The 22,964-nt window shown below is 39.3% G+C and overlaps 2 protein-coding genes across 4 annotated transcripts in view; one reads left to right on the forward strand and one right to left on the reverse strand.

The window, feature by feature from the left end:
* NUFIP1 (nuclear FMR1 interacting protein 1) overlaps positions 1-22,284 on the reverse strand; it is a 34,639-nt gene extending 12,355 nt beyond the window's left edge. Inside the window, exons 1-8 of the mRNA XM_066236672.1 lie at positions 21,892-22,284; positions 19,283-19,365; positions 18,023-18,121; positions 17,243-17,305; positions 16,562-16,638; positions 9,998-10,090; positions 6,420-6,610; positions 3,528-3,644 (exon numbers count right to left, since the gene is read on the reverse strand). Of these exons, the coding sequence (XP_066092769.1) occupies positions 3,528-3,644; positions 6,420-6,610; positions 9,998-10,090; positions 16,562-16,638; positions 17,243-17,305; positions 18,023-18,121; positions 19,283-19,365; positions 21,892-22,264 (1,096 nt within the window). The 5' untranslated portion in view covers positions 22,265-22,284. The remainder of the gene's footprint in view (positions 1-3,527; positions 3,645-6,419; positions 6,611-9,997; positions 10,091-16,561; positions 16,639-17,242; positions 17,306-18,022; positions 18,122-19,282; positions 19,366-21,891) is intronic.
* Positions 22,285-22,387: 103 nt separating this feature from the next.
* Positions 22,388-22,964, forward strand: part of GPALPP1 (GPALPP motifs containing 1) — a 32,668-nt gene continuing 32,091 nt past the window's right edge. For all 3 annotated transcript variants that reach the window (XM_066235734.1, XM_066235733.1, XM_066235735.1), the window contains exon 1: positions 22,388-22,573. In XM_066235734.1, coding sequence (XP_066091831.1) covers positions 22,486-22,573 — 88 coding nt within the window. In that variant the 5' untranslated portion in view covers positions 22,388-22,485. The remainder of the gene's footprint in view (positions 22,574-22,964) is intronic.

The raw sequence follows: 22,964 nt of genomic DNA on the forward strand, positions 1-22,964 counted from the left end.
CAATTTAGAGGTCCCCAGTCACAGCCAAACCACCTGAAGAAACAATCATTTCAGTTAGTGTAAAGCCAGTAGCCACGGCCACTATCACAGCCACCTGGCCCATGCAAGTTCGCACTGGATTCGGACAGTCGGTAAAGAAACAACGGAGCCAAAAACTGATGGGCCATTATCTTTAATCCTAGCTTGCACCCAGCGAGCAAGTAAAAACACACACTGGGCTCCAAAACCCACTCACATTCAGTGCTCACAAAGCTATTGACTTATCTGAATTTCCTAGAATCAAAGGTTTCTAGCTCACCAGACTTATGCACCTCTGTTCCCCATCTCCTTCCTTCTCCCTGCACAAACTGGCTTCTCACTCAACACTCCGCCATCTTGGCTGCTTCTCCTGGCCTCCTCCACATGGCCTTTCTCTGCTCTCTCCTCTAATGATAATCTCCGGAACCAAGAGAACAAGCTCCCGTTCTGCCCCCATTTTATAGTGTAGAAATCAAAACCTTTAATCCAATATACAAAATAGAGAAGTCTCTAATACAAAGTCACTTATCTGGGGCATGATGGGATTGTACCACCCCACATCAAAAAGGGTGGGAAAGGCTTAATCCCAAAACCAAGCCCCAGGCTACAAGGATTCTGCCTGCCCACAGCGACACACATTAATATTACCTGGGCAACGGCCTCCACGTGGGCAGCGCCATCTTTAACAAAGTGAGCATAATATATTTTATCTGCCCAGCAGTTAGCTATGAAACTGCACTTAATTTCTAAAACGGCAAAAACAAAAACAAAAAACTAACATGCAAAACCCAGACTAGATATCAAACTAACCCATTTGAAAATACTACTCACTGAAATTTTCTTCCCTATGTACAGGGTGGAGCAAAAGGTTTGCAGTTGTTCATACGGAAAACAATGCAATAGTTCATAAATAATAAGAATAAACTCTGTTTCACATTCACCCAACTACAAACCTATTTCTGCCCCCACCCTGTATATCTTAAAGATTCTGACAATCTCAGAACCAAGCACAGTCTCTTCTTTTTTGATGAAGAGATAGGGAGTGAGGGAGAGGGAGAAAGAGAAAAAGAGATGAGAAGAATTAATTTGTAATTGCGACACTTTAGTTGTTCATTGACTGCTTCTCATTTGTTCCTTGACTAGTGGGCCGAGCCAATAACCCCTTTCTCAAGCCAGTGCTACCTTGGGCTTCAAGCCAGACCTTGGGATCATGTCCACAATCCCACGCTCAAGCTGGCGAGCCCATGTTCAAGCCAGCAACTTTGGGGGTTTGAAACCTGGGTCCTCAGCATCTCAGGTCAATGCTCTATCCACTGTGCCACTATAATCAGGTCTTAGCCTCTTCTTTTACTTTGATCTTTCCTGAGGTACCCTTTTTCCTTGCATAAAACTCTTTCCAGAAAAGCACTACTCATGTTTAAGATCCACTATACACTTTTACATTAATCCCTAAATTGAAACAGACCTTAACTATAAAGATAGAATTGTTAACTTCTGCGAGAATCACACTGCTCCTCTCCATTTAGAATCCACTTTGATAAGCAGCCTTTTAAATGCTAGTTCATGGTTCAGATAAAGCCCACTTTGTTTCCTTGGTTTATTTATTCCAAAGTCCCTATGTATCATACCCTATTCTATAGCCCAGATTTAACAGTGAAAGCTAGAAATTTTGCTAGTGACCTGGCTTAATAAAACTGAATTCAAATTACATAAAAATTATTCTTAAGGCTTAGGAATGTGAAACAAGGACTTTTCCTTAAGGGAGGGCATTTTAGACAATTAGTTAAAATGAACTCATACAAGATCAAATACATCTTTTAATAGACAATATCCTTTGTTATCCATAAGAAAAGGCTATGCACTACCAAACAGAAAGCCACAAATGCCACAGAGAGAGAAAGGCCATAATGGAGAGCAATGCAGCTGGCTTCTTTAGACTTTTAAGTCCTTAAACCTAAGGTTTTACACCAGCTCAGCCACATACTAGCTTTGCAAACTTATCCCCCTTAAGCTTCAGGTTCTATGGAATGCTGGAGTGGGACCTCAAAGCTCCCTTCCAGCTTCTTTTCTTCCTTCTAATTAAAAAATGGTGGCAGCCTCAAAACGAAGACATGAGTATAAAAGTATTAAATGTTTTAAGAGAGAGAGAAGAAAGCACTCACACCGCTTGTTTTTACTGGATTCAGTAATCTAGTAATAGCTTTCTTGCTATCGCCTGTCATAAATACAACTGATAAGCAGGAAATGTAATATGTGTTTAAAGAATAACTTCATCTTCATTCCAGTGTATTGGAAACAAGAGTACAGAAATAAATACTATTTTTCTTAAAAAAAAAACACAAACCCCCCCACACACACAAGAGGAGGCAACCGTCTGTTAAGGAATACTCAGATAAAACCAAAGTAGTTTATATTTCAAAATTCAAGTAGCTTTTAACCAGTTACCATAATAAGAGCCCATTTTAAAAAGAAAAAAAATTCCTATGTTACAGACAGAACTAAACATTATCTTTCATATTAAAACCTAACTCTTCCTTTTTTAGTATCTTTCAACTATACAAACATTATCTCTAGCCTAAACATTCAAGCCTTCCCTTCACGCTACATCTTTGCTGTTAGACCCTATATACTCTCCACTGCGCCACCGTCCGGTCAGACCCCTGTATTCTCATTTCAGTGCAGCTCCTATTGTGATTACTTATCTTGTCCAAAAATACACATGAATTCTTTCACATCTGGTAAGGCCTCAATAAACTTACCATGCAGTCAGATTTCCACAACAGCAGGACACAGGCTTATTCACTAAGCATATGCGGGATTATTGATATGAACTGTGGGTTAAGAACTGCCACACTGCACCAGATCAATGGCCTACTCACAGCTCTTGCAAGTGGCCCTAACGGAGATGCTAGAGATTAAGCTGGTTTACCGTCATCTCTAAGGGTAAAACATGTCTGCTGAACCTCACTGACTTCTCAGACTCTTGAAAGGATTCCATTTCATCCAACCTTTAAAATACACATACTAATGCAACCACAAGTATAGGGTTGCTGTGTTCCCCAAATGAGATAATTTATGTAAATCTGCTCTACAAAGAGCAATGCCCTATATATAGTGAAGAAAGTCTACCATTTTCTGTCACACAGGACCTCCTTTCACACACCAAAGGTGCTAAAAATGGAGAGCAGAGAGAAATTAACTTTCTTTGCTATATCTTTTAGAATTTTCCTCAATTCCTAAGTTGATATTCTCTTCTTCCCATTCTTTCACTGTATTATGTTTGCCTTTTTCTCTCAGAATGGCACATTTCCCCATTTCTTTCCTTTATCCCATGTTGACTTTACTTCTGAATCAAATGAAATAGGAATTTCAATATCAAATAAAGAATGTGCATGACACAGCTTTCCTTGGATACACATAAGTGGATGCTACCAAAGCCCAGCACACATCAAAGGCAAAAACAACAGAACAAAACCAACCCGAATGCAACAACTGAGACCGTGCCTTACCCTCTGGCTCACTCTCGGACCCTGAGAGACTGCCATAGCTGCTCATTAGTGAGCACAGGGCTGGTGTCACTTCCTTGGGTATGACAGTACTTTGTGGTTTCTCCTCTTTATCAGACTCTGAAATAGAAAGAACTAGGAGTAAAACAGTATGCCAAAAACATCTACCATAACAAGAAAGCTGACAGTCCCCACTCCCTCATGTGTTAGTGAAAAGAGTCATTTTTGATCACTTCCTACACCTTCCCCAAGAACAACACTCAGGAGACCTGAAAAATATCCCCTTGGTTTAAATCTTCACAGTCAGAGAAGCTATTTGCCCCAAAGGGAAGACCCAGGGACAAATAGAAGCTATACACAGCTCTTACTTACAATACTTCACAAGTTATGGAACTTGGGCCTTCCTTCAATTTATTTAATTATACAGTCTCTGCTATTAATTTGTTTTACTTATTGTATTTATGCTATTAATTTTATAAAGGTAGTAGAAAGACCAGACATTTATTTAACTTTACTGGATTAGTTAGGATCATGGATTCTAAAAATTAGATTTAGGAATAAAATATAAATATATCTACCCTTGTTATTTTTAAGACTGGTTTTAAGGACAGAAATAACATTTATGCCATTCTATAGATAAAGGCTCAATCACAGAGTTTTTCTGAAATTAATCTGACCAAAGTTTTTATTATCTGGAACATCTAAGAACCTAAGTAAACAGGCCAAGCATGAGCAAGTGTTCACAAGCCTGCCAAAGGTAAGTGTTTGATCAGAGCCCAACAAGCCTAGTTTAGCTCCAGGACACCACCTATTACATTTGTTTTTGGCAGCTCTAAAAATATATTAGATCAATTCACAACAACCAATTAAAATAAAGCCTGACCAAAGAATAAAGACAATAAGTAACTTAGGTATGTAATGAAATAACTCATCCCACAACCAATATTAAATGTTTCAAGACAGCATCTAATGTTCACTAAATCAGTCCAGGGAAAACCAAAATATGCCAACAGGAAAAGGGAGAATACTCTTCTGTGAATGTGGAACTACCTTATCTCAACTGTCCTGGGCCCATGCAATACTTTTTAGACAAATTCAGGCTTCATAAGTATAAGTAAGGTGTACCAGTGGAGTCAGACGCCTAAGTTCAAACTCTGGCTCTACCACTAACTAGAAACATGACTAAGGGAAGTTACTTACCTTGTGTTCTTCCATTCTAAAATGGAAGTAACAACAGTACATATGTAAAAGATTTGTTATGAGGAAACGAGTTAATACATATAAAACACTGAGAGCAGTCAAAACCTTACTCAGTATGTGTTAGTTGGTGTTAAATGTCATCTTAATTTTGGTCTGACATTCTCTTATGCCAAGATTGTTTTCCATTCTAGTTCGGTCGGTGAATTAGATATACCTGTTTCCCGCCAGCCATAAGTTCAATAATTTGTCATGTGAAGCTAGTATCTCCCAGCCTGAAGAGAACCTGCTAGCAAACCTACAATGCAACCTCAGTCCACTCACTAAGCATAATCCTTTGCAAAAGAGGACACACGGGCAATTATATCAAATATCCCAAAGCTATTGGAAGGAAAGGTGGTGGAAATATTTCCATATACATTTGCATTTTTCAGAAGGGAAAATGGAGCCTCAGAGGTTGAATGTTTTCTGCACTGGATAGCTGCATCGGACTGAGATGCCGAGGACCCAAGTTCGAGACCCCGAGGTCACCAGCTTGAGCGTGGGCTCATCTGGTTTGAGCAAAAGCTCACCAGCTTGGACCCAAGGTCAAGGCACATATGAGAAAGCAATCAATGAGCAACTAAGGTGTTGCAATGTGCAACAAAAAACTAATGATTTTCTCGGCCCTGGCCGGTTGGCTCAGCGGTAGAGCGTCGGCCTGGCGTGCGGGGGACCCGGGTTCGATTCCTAGCCAGGGCACATAGGAGAAGCGCCCATTTGCTTCTCCACCCCCCCTTCCTCTCTGTCTCTCTCTTCCCCTCCCGCAGCCAAGGCTCCATTGGAGCAAAGATGGCCTGGGCGCTGGGGATGGCTCCTTGGCCTCTGCCCCAGGCGCTAGGGTGGCTCTGGTCGCGGCAGAGCGACGCCCCGGAGGGGCAGAGCATCGCCCCTGGTGGGCATGCCGGGTGGATCCCGGTCGGGCGCATGCGGGAGTCTGTCTGGCTGTCTCTCCCCGTTTCCAGCTTCAGAAAAATACAAAACAACAACAACAACAAAAAAAAACTAATGATTGATGCTTCTCATCTCTCCGTTCTTGTCTGTCTGTCCTTGTCTATCCCTCTCTCTGACTCTCTCTCTGTCTCTGAAAATAAAAAAGAAAAAAAAAGAAAATAAATTTTCAGTTTAGAAGCGAGAATAAACTTTCCCCACTAGTTCAATAGGAAATTCAATAAACACATAGATATATTGTCTATACCCTAAGAATAAACAGCATTACTCAAATACAATGAATTAATATCATTTACCCAAAGATACCATGTTCACGCTCAGTAGCATAAATAAGTCTAGCTTCCACAGGATTGCTACTTTATAGGTGGGAAAAACTTCATATAATTGGGCAAATGTGAATTTTACAGCATCAATACACTCAGGACAATCTTAAGAGAATTTATAAGATTATACAATACTCTGGAAATTATCCAACATATATTATCATTCCTCCCTATCCTGCCTGCCTCAATTGCCTACTCCCAGCGTTCAGAAAAGAAGACCTGAAATGAGGTTTTAACAAGGGATTCCTATTAACAAATAAAAACAAAAGCATCATTCTACATTTTTAACATATTTACCATTAAACTTCCACAAACAGCACTGTGAAAATCACCTTAAGCATCACAGTCTATACTTAAAAACACACTGTTTTCCTATTTAACTTACCAGAGTCAGTATTTACCAACACACTAAGAGGGTCTGCATTTGCTTTAGGACCCTCAGGCCTTGAATCACACAAGTGACTGCCTGGCCCAGTGGCTGCTCTCCGGGCAGCACGGTGGTTTTTCCGTTTGTGATGTTTGCCAGGACTTCGGATCTTCGCCATCTGTGAATGGCTGGACATTCCCTTCATCTTACTGTAGTAAAAAAACAAAACAAAAACATTGACCTTTCAAAAAATATTTGAAAAAAATCTATTGAATGCCAAAAAAAATCTGTCAATCAATCACTTACCACCTAGTTCATTAAATAGACCAGAATAAAATCAAGTCAATGGTTTCTGAAGCAGAGAACTCTATGGAAAAACTGTAAAAGAGTAACACGCCACAATATACCATATTTCATCAATTCCAAGATGAATGTTTCCTCCCATATTTTAAAACCTCTGAAACTAGATTGTTGTACAATTGATAGGAAGTGAATTTAACCAGTAGCTTTTTTTCATTCCTATTGTACATAAAATAAAGTGCTTCTTAGACTTTAAAGTGTGTTAACTTTTGTCTACTCATTTTTAAGGAGTCTTAAAATTTCTGAAGCATTTACAAATATGCTGCCTTGTTTGAGCTTCATGACAACTCTTTGAAATTGATTAGACAGGTACTATTCACTTTACAGGAGAATAAGCTGAGCGCAATTTCATACCTACCTCAAACCAAGTGCCCTCTGAACCACTACAATACTCCTCTTCGAAGGAAAACAAACACTTATATGAATATATTCTAATGTAAACTATGTGTAGAAAAAAATCATTAAAAAAAGGGTTTACAGTATCACCTACATCCTCAGTAGACTACAATACAAGGTATCTTTTGCTAGGGCTGAATTTTCACAAAGATACATATGTTTATTCTAATCTGTCATTTATAGAGAAAAATTCATTGTTTTTTCATTAATAATGAAAGCTGCAGTGAAGAGTATAGAAATTAGAAATGTGGGTTCAAATCCTAATTTTGCTGCTTACAGTTGTGTCTCTTGGACAATATCAACACACCTGAGTCAGTTTACTCCCTCATCTGTAGAACGGGAATCACAGAGACATAAAGAGAAATTACTATAAAGTCCTTTGCATCTAGAACAAGGTAACACACTGAGCCCTTAATAAATGGTAATTATTATAACATTTTCTAAATAATTTGCTAATCCAATATTTTTTATTATTATTACGTGAGAGGTGGCAGGTAGAGACAGATTCCCTCATGCGCCCCAAATGGGATCCACCTGGCAAGCCCCTACCAGGTGATGCTCTGCCTGTCTGGGCCGCTGCCCTGTTGTTGCATGGTAACCAAGCTATTTTAGCACCTGAGGCAAGACCATGGACCTGAGTGCCTGGGGCCAACTTTGCTTGAACCATTTGAGCCATAGCTCTGGGATGGGAAAAGAGAGAGAGAGATGGAGGGGGCAGGGGGAAGAAGCAGATGGTTGCTTCTTCTGTGTGCCCTGACCAGAATCGAGCCCACATGCTGGGCCAACATTCTACGACTGAGCCAACCGGCCAGAGCCCAATATATTCAGTTAATATCTCTGCAATACAGAGATTACTTATTTTTTAAAACAAGAGAGACAAAGAGAGTGATAGATAGGGACAGACAGACAGGAAGGGTGAGACCTGAGAAGCATCAACTCATACTTGTAGTGCCTTAGTTATTCATTGATTGCTTTCTCATATGTACCTTGACTAGGGGCTCCAACTGAGCCAGTGACCCTTTGCTCGAGCCAGTGACCCTTTGCTCAAGCCAGTGACCTTGGACTTCAAGCCAGTGACCATGGGATCATGTTTATGACCCCATTCTTAAGCCAGAGACCCTGTGCTCCGGCTGGTAAGCCCGTGTGCAAGCTGGCAACCTCAGGGTTTCAAACCTGGGTCATCAGAGCTGTCTAAAGCCATTCATTACACAATGTATTACTTGTGTTTGTGATGCTGGTGTAAACACACCTACTGTGCTGCCAGTCATGTGAAATTATTACACACATATACAATTATATACAGCACAACTTCCAGTCCAGCAGGCTCCATTCATAGTGCCCAATACAGGTGTACCACTTTTTTTTTTCATTTATCTATTAAATTTAATGCAGTGACATTGATAAATCACGGTACAGGTGTACCACTTTTTATCTTTAACTCTATTTTTACTGTATCTTTTCTACTTTTAGACATAAAAAATATTTACCATTGTGTTAACAATTGCTTACAATATTCAGTACAGTGATACGCTGTAAAAAAGGTCTATAGCCGAGGTGCACTAAGCTATACCAGACAGCCTATACCATTCAACTCTGCATAAGTACACTCTATAATGTTCACACAATGACAAAATTGCCTAACGACACAGTTATGAAAATGTACACCACAGTTAGACAGCACATTACTATATTATTAATCTGTGTGAAGGTTACATGGGTGTGTAGGTATACATGGGTGTGTAGGTAGTTATGGGTGCGTATGTATGGGCATAAATTGACCAAGTACATAAATCCACCAAGTACATTTGAGATTTGTATATTTTACTTATATTAAAAATACATTTCACCTGACCAGACAGCGGCACAGTGGATAGAGTATTGGACTGGGACACAGAGGACCCAGGTTTAAAACCACAAGGTTGCTGGCTTGAGTGTGGACTCACCAGCTTGAGCACAAGGTTGCTGGCTTGAGCCCAGAGGTCACCAGCTTAAGCAAGGGGTCACTTGCTCTGCTGGAGCCCCCCAGTCAAGGCACATGTGAGAAAGCAATCAATGAATAACTAAGGAGCTGTAACAAAGAATTGATGCTTCTCATCTCTCTCCCTTCCTGTCTGTCCCTCTCTCTGTCTCTGTCACACACACACACACAAAAATACATTTCAGTAAAAAAAGTAAAATGGAAAAAAATCTGAAAAAATTCTAAGGAGGTGAGGGAGTGAGAATGGTGTCTTATATATGCTGCTGGTGGAAGAGTAACTAGAACAGCTTGGCAATTAGTTATCAATATTACAGACACACACACATCTTTTAACTCAACATATCCACTTCCAGGAATCCTTCCTCAGGAATAGCAAAAGTTTGGTAAGAATTTAAATGTCTGTCTATAGTCATACACACACACACACACACACACACACACACGAAGACCCTGTAAGCTATCCTTAAGTTTCCTACACATCAGTAAAGAATGAGACCTGTTTTGTACTAATATGGGACAATCTCCAAGTACATTATTTAGCTAAAACACCAAGGTGTAGAATAGTGTCCAAAGGGGGGAGGTTCTGTATACATGCGGAACACCTTTGGGAGGATAAAATGGGCTGTCTTTGGGAAGGGGAACTGTTTACCTGAGAGACAGAGACAGGAAGACTTATTAATTACAAATCTTTCCAAAAAGCATACAAATACAGGCATTAATTATTTTAAGTAAAAGAGTTACAAAAGATTTTAGAATTAGGAGTACAGAGATTTTAAGATGTTGGTATATGCTCTTTTTATTGTTTATAAATATTCTTGTTTAAAATAAGCAGCAAGAATGCAGGCAATTTTAAGGAACTTACCCATACTGTGTTGTTGTCAATACTGCACCTCTCCTTTCCTTTTCAAGTTTTAGCTTTTTCTTCCTTTCAATATTGGCCAGAGTGGGGTAGTTTCTACAAAACAAAGTAAAAGACTATTCTGAAAGGGTTTTAAAAATACAACCCGAATTATGCAATCGAGCAATAATTTAGCAATTTTTGTTTAATGGCTAACCATTAATTGGAAGCTATATAAACCTTCATATAAGATTTAAAACCTTTAATTTCTCCTAGAATCTTTTTAGGAGGAAAAAAGTAGACTATAACAATGCTACTCAAAGTCAGACCAGCTGAAAGTCTACAAATTACTACTGGTAGGGAAGAAGATTTGCACTAGAATTTAAATCAAATGTATCATACAATGTGCTCAAACTGATCCATTTATTTGGTATGGATGTACCCATAAATACTGTAAAGAAACAAATGTAAGTCCACACAATAACTTATGCAAATACACAGTAGGTACATCCAAAGTTACCCAGGTGACAAAAAGACTTCTCAAAAAAGACAGTCTACCAGGAATGATAATAGAAGTACACAAACAGCTTTTTGACAAAAAGGTAAAATATAATAATCACTCCAAAGAACATAAAGATTGGAGGGTGGGAGAAAAGATCATATTGAGCTGGAGAAATCTGCAAAGGAATGTGGAAGAAATTGGTCTTAAATGGTGTTAATAAACAAATCAGAAAAAAAAGGTTTTGAGTGTTTTAAGTAGAGAAACAGTGCAGACAAATCAAGGCCTCCAAAATGTGAGAGAAATCCAGGGAATAACAAATGGTTCATTTTGTATAAAACACAGTTACTGGTGATCAGACCAGAAAGGGAGGCTGTGGCCAAAATCTGCCTTGAATGGAAGACCAGAAAGTTCATATTTAATTCGGTGGAGATGGAGCTCCTGCAAGTTATGAACAGGAAGAGATACATATAAAGCAGTGATTAAGATTAAATCCAACAGCTGTGTGCTCTGGTAAACATTTCTTTGTTTCGTGGCACAGCTGTACAGAGATGCAGGTACTCAATTCTCACAGTGAAGGGGGTGGATCTTAGACGCAGAAAAAGGACAGTCGGAGGGGAATACAGACAGATCTCTACCATTTAGCCAAGCTGTTCATCACAGTAAATTTTGAGAAACATCAACAAATCTTGTTCTGACATTGTTTCTATCTCCTTTTTTTATTTTTAACACCTGCATCACTGACTTGAATAGCACAGACAGTATTGGTGGGCCACACTGGAAGGTAAGAACTGAAAAGACATTAAGTGGTGAAGTAATCAGCAAAAAAGGCAATGCATTTCAATGAGGACAGTGCAGAGCAATCTATTCAGCCAAGAAAAATAAACTCCATAAATAAAAGATGATGAATACATAAGTTATAAATAACCAGAGGAAAAGATCAAGGTCATAGGAGATAAAGGTCTGACAACTAGTCAGTACCATAAGACTATGCTTTTGGAGAGCAAATATAATCTAAGGTTATGTGAAATGGACTCCAGCACACATACAAGTGTGAAACCTTCCTCTCACAATACTCAAAAGTGGTCAGAAACTCTCAGGGCACTGTGTCCAGTTTCGTATTTCAAAACTAAAAAGGAGGGTTGAAGAAAAATAATACTTGGAAGGAGTTCAGAAGAGACTCAAAGATGATTAGCAGAATGAAAAATAAAACCTCTGAAGATGAAAAGAACTGGAATTATTTGCAGCCTTGAAAAGAGGAAGGGACGCGACAATAAAGGACCTCATCAAGAGAATGGCAGCCAGCTGTGCTAACCTAAAGACACAGTGGAGATGCAGAAATGCTGAGAAAAGGTGATGGCTTTCACAGGCCCCGCGTCTAGGCATGAAGCTCGCAGCTACTCAATGCCCTTCACATCTCTCAGAAGTCACTTCTTCACACTACTTCTGTTTCTTCACCATTTTTCTTCTGAATACTGCAGACCCTTAACATGGTAGGCCATTTGCTAAAAAATAAGATTTGGTACTCTAGTGTCCCACACACACAAGTAGATGCTACAAAAGTGCTTCTCAATAATAAAAAATATAAACGTTTGTTATAGCAAGTGGATTTTAGGTGAGGTGCAAAAAGAATTCCTTATACAAGACATCCAGAAAGTTGTAGAAACTCCTTTGGCGGAAGTCTTTCCAGCTTACTTCCTTTCTGGCTGATTACAGTATCACTTTCCAAAGACAGACCTTTCAATACCACCTGCAAAGCTGTAAGATTCTATTTTTCAGTGCTTAAACTAATAAAATCTTGGCCCCAAATCTAAACTGTTCATATTTGCATAGAACATAAAGACTAAAAACTAGGAATATTAAAAACAATTATCCCTAAACAGGGATACCAGAAACACAAGACAGAGTCTCACACATAACGATCCGAAAGCTCCTCCTGCAACGTCACACTGAGATACAAGGGTAAGGAAAAGCCTAGAGCCTTCCTAAAGGTCACAGGTCAGGTTCCAAAGTACAAGTGAAATAACCAATTCAAAGCCTGTTGAAAAAAATCAAATTTTCTTACATTGCACAATTATGTACAGATAAAACTTAACCCAATATTTCTTGTTAGAGAATGGATGTGACAGTTATAAAGACTGGGATAAGTGTTATTTTCACATTGGTTTCTCTATTTTTGTCTGCTAAAATCATTTTCTCCCTGTATTTCTATTCCCCTCCAGGACCCCCCGAGGAACAGGCCCTGAAACCACAGCCCCTTTCTCTTCTCTACCTATTTCATTTCATCCCACCTCTTTATCTTCCTCTCGCCTGTGCTTTAAGCCTCCAGTGACAAGCCTTAAGCACTAGAGTCAATAATGGGCAAAACTGTGTCAACCACGAGCTTGGCACATATTGTTCTGGTTACATTATACTCTCCTTCCTTACACCCAAATCACCACCCACTTAGTTTTCTCCATAAAAACACAAACCCTTCTTTACTCTCACTGAACCACAACTGCTTCAATACAAGCCTTACTACTGTACATTTTATTTCAAAGTCTTTCTGAACTTCAAAAAGATGTAGCAATCTTGAGGAGCAGACCCCCTCTGTTGGCATTCTGAAAGAACTGGGGACACAATTTCAAAGGATTTCCTCAGAGCCACAGCAACCACTGAAATAAACATCACAAAACTACTCCACCTAGTGGGCCCCTATCTGCCATAAACATGTCTGCCTCTACCACTCACTTTCCCTAATGCCAGATAATTCAGCATTTCTACCTCATAGGCCAGGAATTAAGAATCACTTTTTTTTGTGGAATTTTTTTTTTGCAGGCTATTCGTAAAAAGCTTTGAAGTGTTTAAGTACAAGGGCATCTCTGATTTTGGCTAATGAAGAAAATAACGATGGAATAAAAGCAAAGACGTACTTTCTTTAAAGGAGTAATAAACCAAACAAATCTTTAGCGTTTTCTTCCAGCTCCAAAATTATTACTCTGTGGAAAATCTTTCACAAGATTTTCTAAGGCAGCAATTACAAAGCCTTTACCGTTCCTGCATGTCAAAAAATACAGTGGCTTCCTCAGAAAGAGTTTAGCTCTCACAGGATAAAATTCAACACATGAGGATCATTCTGCCATATCAATGTGAAATTCACGCTTTTTAGGAGTTCAAATAGCGTTTTTTTAAAATTGAGTAACAGAAATTTAGAAAGCAAATGTATTTTCATAATAGGTTTTATAAAAACTGCTAGTTGAGAGAAGTTAGTGTATTTAAGAGAAATCCATCAAATGTGCCAAAAGAAATGTTTCTCATACTTTTTATTAACAAAGTACATTTACAGAAATAACACCTGAATATGTTAAAGAACAAGAACTGGAAAAACAAGATATGAAAGAACTTCAGGTGAATTCAGCAAGCACCAAAAGATAATTTCAGAATGCTCTGTTAATAAGGCAATATCATAGGTACAAAAAAATTCACCCAAAATTGTCATCCTCACCCAATTTCCTCATTTTCTTTAAGCATTTCATAATTTCACAAATCTGTAACCTGACTTATTCACTCCATAGATTCTGCCCAGTCTTCTTCCAAGCTACTCTGCCCACTGTCATAGTCATACCTTCAGCCTGCATTCTAGAAACTACAACTAGACTCTCTCCCCTCTGCCCCCAGCTATCCCACACCAAAAGAATCACCAACAAGCATATTAAACACTTGCTCATCTATCCTTTATTGAGAATAGAGCTGCTTCCAAGTATCGCTTAGAATTTAAAATCCAACAATCTTTAAACTTCCCCACCAAGCACTGCGGCAAATGTTGCTACATGTTCTCCCCTTTCCTTAACACTTTAGTTTGGGGCTATTTCATCACTAAAGGTGGCCATGCAAGCTACTTCAATGATAGCTACACAGAAGTCTCCTGGTTGGAGCTAAAAACAAAGCTTCTATATTCCTAATGAAAAGGGGCACACTCGGCTATGTGTGACTTTTGCCTTTTTCTCTTCTTCCTGCCTAAAATGTGGGCTTAGTTTTTGGATATGCAGAAACCTGGCGGATATGAAAATGAAACCTCCCACGAAGGACTAACAAGAGAAAGCCTGGGGCATAATGGTGCTGATGAGCAGCAACAGTAGCTCTGGACTTCTTCTGCCTCTTCGTGCTAAGCGGCAATTGTAAGGTTGCTATTCCACTTCGTGGAGCACAACCTCACCTGATGCAAGTGCACCTGCTTCCTCATTGTCCTCTTTAATCTGGATGCTTTACATGCCCAACTAGGCATATACTGATTTTAAAACTCACCTCCTAAAAGCTTTGGCAGTTTCTTATAAAGTTAAACATATGCTTACCATGACCAACCAATACAAGTCCTAGGAATTTACCCAAGTCAAGTAAGAACTTGTGTAAATGTTCTAAACAAAAGCCTGTATGCCAATGTTTATGAAAGCTTTATTCATAATCATAAAATACTGAAATCATCCCAAATGTCCCTCAACTGGGAAATGGATGAACAAATTGTGGTATATTCATATATGGGACATACATATGAGACAGAACAATAGCAGTGGAAAGGAGTGAACTACTACTACATGCAACAGAAAAGAATCTCAAATGCACTGTGCTAAGAGAAAAAGTCAGACTCAAAAGCTACAGACTGTATGATTCCATTTATATGATGTTCTGCAAAAGTACAAATATAAGAACAGAAAACAGATCAGTGGTAACTAGGAACTGAAGGTTGGGGAGAAGTTGACCACAAAGAGTATGAGTATTTTGAGGTGATAGAATACTATTCTAGACCTCAACTGTGGTGATTACACAACTATATACATTTGTCAGAACTATGCATTAAAACAGGTGAATTTCACTGTATGTATAACATACCTTAAAATAAGAGAAGAGAGGGCAGGCACTACACCTCTTACAAGAAGCCTTGAAAGACAAATTGAGGCCCTGCCTCCAAAGACTCCAAGTATGCCTTGACCAGACATTGTCCCTACATGATTAAATTTAATGCTTTAGTTATCTATGGTCTCATGACCACATCACATATATTTATCCTACATCTCGTATTAGGGTGAGGGTACTAAAGGCAAGAGTCTACTATCAGCTTTCAGTGACCTTGGCCATATATAGTAAATCTTTGCCTTTTTAAATACTGAATGTTTACCTCTAATTTTCAAACTAAAACACTGTCAAGAAGTTACTCAAAGATATAACTACATTAATACAAATAGAAAAGTTGCTGAGATTTCTCACTAACATTAGAAAATAAAACTAGCCTTCTAGCAGGGGCCTTATATAAACACATGCTATCTAAAATAGTTTATAATTTCAAATTCCTTAAGTTTCTTTAGCCAATAGATTTTTTTCCATTTAAGCACTAGCTGCACAAAACCACAAGGGGGCATAGTTCACATTCCTATGGGGAAAGCCACCAATTCGGCTTGTCTCAGTGACTGTCAGTCCAATGCAGTGAAAATTCAATGTTCAAAAACCATAGCAGTTTAATTAGTATGTTCTATTACTAATTTAAAAAATCATAATTATTAATCAGATAAACACATTTCTGCCCACTTCTTTAAAAACAACAAAGGAATAGTTTAAAACATGAATTAAAAAGGAGTCTCAGCAAGATTTGTCTAACCACTTACTTGTATGTACCAAAACGGAATTCTATACATAATAAAGGTATTTCCAAGCTCCATACACACACACAGACACACTTATAAGATCCCTTATATCAACAATACTATGAGGATAAACAGCCATGTAAAACATGGTTCTTACACTTGTGAAGCCTGTTAAGTCATTTTAAAAAAGATACATATGCCAAGTTCATCAATAGGACTCTAATAAGGGACATCTATGCTAAAGAGGCAGAGCAGATACCCTATTCAAAGAAAGGGAGGATATTTCTGTAGGCAGATGAGGAAACTACCCCCAAAGTGGCAGGGTTTCAGCTGGGTTAAAGTAATAAGCAGAACTTCAAAGATAGAGAAGGTAAGATTTTCTAGAAGCAGTGGCTTGAACAAAGTCATTATTTCAAAGTATTCAGCCTTGCCTTGTAAAAGAAAGTTATTTCACAAGTTCTAATCTCTACTCACTTTCTTCTCTCTTCCCTCCACCTGGCAATCTCCTCAGGGGTGTCTAATTTGATCTTCTTCATCCCAGGAGCATGCATCTAGGGAAAAAAGCCTGCTGAACATCAGGAAGCATATCTATGCTTTTGACTAAATCTCAAGCATTACGGGGAAAATGAAGACTCGACGCCCCAAATTTTAAAACTAAGCAAGCATGTTTTATCCATCCTTATTATGATTTTTCTTTAAAGACTAAAGAATAATTTTGTTTATTTAAATAATAAGAAAAAAAGGAGTAACATAATTTTGGTTACAAAGTAAATATGTCACCCACTTTTCAATTATTAAATACTAAAAGTAACTACCTAATAACCAAAATTGAAGTAGCTAAAGAAATAAATATACAAAACAATGTGAAGCAGTATGGTACAGAAAAGCACCATAGCATTTAGAATAAAAAACTCAAATGCAAGAATCAGTTCTGAGGCCCTGAGGAAACCACTATTTTTTCTGTAAAATAGGGCCAATATTTAGCTACTTACACAGTGGTTTGTGGGATAAAATTGAATAATAGATGTAAAAGTGCTATACAAAATACTGCATGAATGCTAATTATTAGGCTATATAAATGAAAAGTTATTGACAATAACAGATCAAAAAATAAAATGTATCCAAAAAAATTTAAAAACCCACACAAGAACTTACATTTCTCCAGTGGAACTGGACAATCTTCTCATGTGCACTAAAAGAGCAGTCTACTTCAGGACACTGAAAGAGTTAACAAAGAAAGGACTATTCAGTGTTTTCCATATTAAGTATACCCTATTACTACACATACAGACATATTCTGGACGTATTACACAGTTATCCCATATGTGTGGTGTTATCACTGCATAGTTACGTCAAAAACAAACAAAAGATTACCCAAAACAGTGTTGAATTTAAAAAGAAATGACATTTTCAAAGTACATAGTACAGTAATATATATTATATATTTTCAATGTTATAAAATATTCTTTATTCTTAAAAATGAGGGGCATTCCTATAACCCGAAAGAGAATCTTTTCCAAACTAAGAACTTTCTTTTTATCTCTACTTCTCAAAATATTCCGGTTAAAACACTTTCAAAGTACTTAATGAGGTCCAGACCATCCTTAGAGTATGATGGCCCATGGCAAATTACACAGTGTGGTTAAATGTCAAGAGCAGCCTTAAGAGGAAAAGAACTCACACAGAGCAAGTGGAGGGGAGAGCTAGCCCACTTGCAAAGCAGGAAGCCCAGCTGCCAGACCCCGCTTCTTGGCTGCCATCCTACCTCCTCCTGAAGCAGTGGACTCCCCACCCTCAAACTGCAAATCCCAGGGTTACTGTCCCAATTGGTCAGGTCATCAAACATTTCTATGAACTATAAACTTTTAAGGAAAAAAAGCTTAGAATTTCTATCAAGTATACCCATTCTGTTAAATAAATTTCAAGACAACCTACTTTCGTATGTTCAGACATGTGTTTATCATACTTTTCTTCATTTTTAAAACCACGATCACAGGTATCACAAAAATAGTGAAACACTGGTTCTTTTCTTTTCTGCAAACAAAAATGAAGAGGCATTAGGCTTTTGAAAAAAAATCTTTAATCAATAATAAAAATATAACTTTCCCTCTAGTAATACATATTTTGATTTTTCATATAACCCTTGAACATGGGAAAAACCCTTGAAGACATTATTAATGAAGACAATTCTATTCCATTTCTTTTATTTTAAGCAAATATTAGGAAAAGCCAGGCATAACAAAATTTTTAAAATCTGATAGAGCTAACATAAATAATGAACAGCTCACACTGTAGCAGTCTAATTAAGACTTAGAAGAGCACATATCAAGACAATCTAAAAATAAATATACAGTGTAAAAACAGCATTTCATCTTTTAGAAAAAATTATATATATATAAATATATATACTTAAATATATGTAAATTTAAATACACATGTAAATATATATATATTTAAAACTACAGAAGGAGAAAAATATTACTTAGGTAAAGATTAGTTCTTTTTTATTCCCAATTTGTTACTTTATGCCTAAACATAAAACAAAGATTATTACAATGATAAATCCTATAGGAAATATTTAGTGTTGTGATGCTAATAAATATAGTACAGTTTCACAACATTTTGTTACTATTAGCTACATATTTTCATGCCAAAATAAAGTATCTTATTCAACTTATTCTAAATTAATGACATTATTTACACACTATAAAAGTTGAAAGACCAGATTATGAACTACATCAGAATAAAGGAAGCCCATTTTAAGACTTGGGTCTCTGAACATAACCAAGAGTTTTTGCTCCTTAAAAAAATACAAAGACTTTTAATTCCATCCCCTTGTTTCTAGGAATACACATATATATAACTTATACATATTATACATATTTTACTTCATCAAGGTTTAATAATATTTACATTTATCTGTAATCATAATTCTCAATAACATTTACTCCTGATACTATTTTGAAATGAATTCAATGTTTCTTTTTTCTATAATTTCTCCATGTATTTCTCAAAAAGATTTCACCTGCAATTTTTACTTACAGCTAAGATCTTTAAAGCTTCTATTGTAGCAAAGCTCCACTGTGTCAATAATGGAGGCAAAACATAGAGAGAGTAATGATAGAAGCAAGAGATATGAAAGAGTAACATAGGGGCCCAAGTAACATAGGGGCTCAAGAGCATCTTCAAAAATACCTTTTTTTTATGTTTTCTACTAAGAGGGAAGTTGAAGTCAGTAAACTGTGCATCATATCTTTGTTGACAATAAGAATGTTTAACTGAAAAACAAAAAGAGATCCATAAATATTTGTAACTAAACAATTATTTAAAATTTTATTTGCTATAGCATGTCACAAATATTTGAGTATAAACAGTGGTAAACTGCCCCCTTCTAAGAAGGATAGTAGTTTGAATAAATTATCGAAGATTAAGACTAGTCTAGTCTACCAAATATGTATTTTTCAAATTAATATATAGTGGAAAGATTAAGTGTCCATACATGCTTTAAACATCTAAGCAATGGACAAGCTACTCAGATAAAATACCTCGTAGTTATTTCAAACATTAGAAATGTAAACAGTAAAACCTCTAGTCAGCTCTTCCAACATCAACTTTACACCAAGAAAAAAATCTTACGAAATACATATTCTCTCAAATTCTTCTTTCTTATTGCCATGACCCAACTCTGAAACCCTGATTACTGACAGTTTTCCTAGATTACTGCATTTCCTACATTACTGTTTCCCGGACTGTATTCCAATTTCTAAGTCCTCCTTTCCAATAACTGACACCACAAAAATAATCGTCCAGTGGTCATAACTCTGCTCAAAATCTGCAAATGGCTTCCTAGAGCCCTTCAGTGAGATCCTGGTTTATTTTTTCACTCTTTCCTGACACCTTCCACACACACTCTGCTTCAGTCACACTAGAACCCTGCACTCTTCAGAACTCACGTGGTACTGACACCTCTTTGCCTCTACCTAAAAAGTATCTCTTCCTAAACATCTCCCAAGGCACTTCTTCCAAAAGCTGTCCCCAACTCCTCAACACTCTGAAATCACCTTTTCTAGGCCTCCACCACCAGTCACACTGTATTGGGATTAAATGTAATAAACCCATCCCACCTGATTCAGGACTGCCTTAGGCAAATTCATATTCCCAGTTCTTGGCACATGGTAAACACTGACTTACATTCAAATTAATGTAAACTGAATCTTAAGTTGAAGAATAGTGAACAATCTCATGGCTTTAAATATAATCTATATATGCTGATGACACTCAAGTTTACAACTCCAGCCACAGATCTCCCCTGAAAGTATGAAAGAGCTCACAGCCTTTTCAGCATCTCTACTTGACACACGCATTCTAAACTTAATTCCTGCTCTTTTTCCCCCAGTCTGCTCCAGCCACATTCTCCCACTTGTTTGGGAAAAACTTTTAAGTTATTCTTATCCCCTCTTTATATCACACCCCTATCTAATCCTTCAGCAAATCGTTTCGGTCCTACCCTATCTTCAAGATATACCTAAATCCATCTTCTTCTCATCATCTCCTGAGCTCCTCCCTGGTCCAAGTCCCCAATATCTCTCACCTGGAGAATTGCAATAACTTCCTAACTGACCCCCTTTCCATTCAATTCCCATTGGCAGCCACATGTTTTTACATAAATCAAATAATGTACTCCCGGCCCTGGCCGGTTGGCTCAGTGGTGGAGCGACGGCCTGCCGTGCAGGAGTCCCGGGTTCGATTCCCGGTCAGGACACACAGGAGAGGCGCCCATCTGCTTCTCCACCCCTCCCCCTCTTCTTCCGCTCTGTCTCTCTCTTCCCCTCCCGCAGCCAAGGCTCCATTGGAGCAAAGGTGGCCTGGGCGCTGAGGATGGCTCTGTGGCCTCTGCCTCAGGCACTAGAATGGCTCTGGTTGCAACAGAGCATCGCTCCCTGGTGGGCAGGCTGGGTAGAGCCCGGTCGGGTGCGTGCAGGAGTCTGTCTGACTGCCTCCCCATTTCCAGCTTGGGGGGGGGGGGAATGTACTCCCCTGCATTACCCTTATCACAACAGTAAAATTCAAAGTCCCACCGATTACAAGGCCCTCACAGGTCTGCCCTCTTCCCCAATTTTCTACAGTTCTACCCTAAGCTCAGTCCTCTTTAGCCACACTGGCTTCCATACTGATCTATAGCTTCTGCCTTGAGGTTTTTGCAGCTGCAGGTCCTTCTGCCCCTATCCCTACTCCTCAAGATGTACCTGCGGATCTGATCCCTCACCTCCCTTAAGTCTTTGCCCAAATGCTACCTTCCTTATGACTGACACTGATATTTAAAACTGCACTACCTATCGTTCTCCTTTGCTTTATCTCCATCCATACTGCTCATTGTCTTCTGATACACCTGCTTCGTTTGGCTTGTCTGTCTTCCTACACCAGATGTTAAGCTTCATAAAGATATGGATTTTCATACTTTTTGTTCACTACTATGTCCCCAGTTCCTGACACACAATTGGAGTTCAATAAATAACTGCTAAATTGCCCTGGCCGGATAGCTCAGTTGGTAGAGCATGCTTCTGAAGTACAGAGGCTGCCGGTTCAACCCTGGTCAGGGCACGTGGGGAAAAGAGATCACTGCTCCTGTCTCTCTCTCGTCTCTCTTGTTAAAATCAATAAATAATTTTTTTAAAAACTTCTACACTGAATAACATTAATGACCAGACTCCAACAGTGCCGCGCAAAATCAGAAATAAGAGAGAGAAAAACTGAAGAGGGAAGAGAAGAAAAGTAAAGGGGGAGCGGTACAGAGAACAGCCTACCCGGAGTGTTGTGGGGTTTCTGATGCTGAGGAAAACTACTAGGAAACTGTCCCCAGTGCCATGAGGTCGAAGCCTGGAAATTCCAGAAAGGGTGGCCGTTGATTTGAGCCTGGGAATCAAGGTGGGACTGGGCGTCGAAGCGGGGAGGCGCGGGGGGCGCCTGGGTCTCCACCGAGGGCTGCGCCTCCGAGGAAGACTGTGCCCCGGCTGCGGGAGACGACGACGATGGCGGCGGCGGCGGCGGCAACATTGCCCAGAACATCCAGTTGTCCGGCAGTGGGGTTGTGTCGTTCCGAGACCCCAACGTGGGGATCGGCTCCGGAGCTGAAATCCACCCCGTGGGAGTCACGAAACCACTAACCGGCTCAGCCATGCCACCCGCCAGCTAGGGAACGTCGCGTGCGAATGTGAAGCCGGCATTAAGCGTCACTTCCGTTAACGCGAGTTGCACGGATCAGCCAACCACCGGCTGGAATGTCATTGCTGTGCGCCGGGAAATCTGGCAGCGTTTGCGACGGATCGCGGGCTGTTGTTTGGGTAGGTTTGACTCTGCGTGGATAGACCTGCAGGCGTGGTCAGTGTCTGCCGCCGCGCATGGCGAGGGATCTGATCGGGCCCGCACTGCCGCCAGGCTTCAAGGCCCTGAGGACAGCGGAGGACGAGGAGCAGGACGCCAGCCCGGGTAAGCTGCTCGGGTCCCCTGCCTGCCGGGCCCTTCCGCCCCCTCTCTGGCCCGGCCTTGCTGAGTACAAGTCTGAGGCGTAGAAGGCAGGGACGTGGGGTGTGGGCGTGGGCGACTCAAGCTAACTTTCCTTCGCAAGCCGTAGCAGTGGGGGAGGAGGCGGTGGGGACCTCAGAAGCGAGTTTTGGCCTGGTAGTTATTATTATGTGTTCCCATTTAGTAAGGTGACCAGTCGTCCTCCTTTAGGGAGGACAGTCCTTCTTTTGTAAGTTCTGTGCTCCCTCAAAAAGTGTCCTCCTACATGTTCTCCTTTTTGATATTAGAAGACTAATCTATAAATGTCCGTATTCGATCTATGCCGAGTAGATCCGTTGCGTGTGATTTGACGTAT

Source organism: Saccopteryx bilineata, chromosome 6 (assembly GCF_036850765.1).
Source record: "Saccopteryx bilineata isolate mSacBil1 chromosome 6, mSacBil1_pri_phased_curated, whole genome shotgun sequence".
In the NCBI taxonomy this organism is placed as follows: domain Eukaryota; kingdom Metazoa; phylum Chordata; class Mammalia; order Chiroptera; family Emballonuridae; genus Saccopteryx; species Saccopteryx bilineata.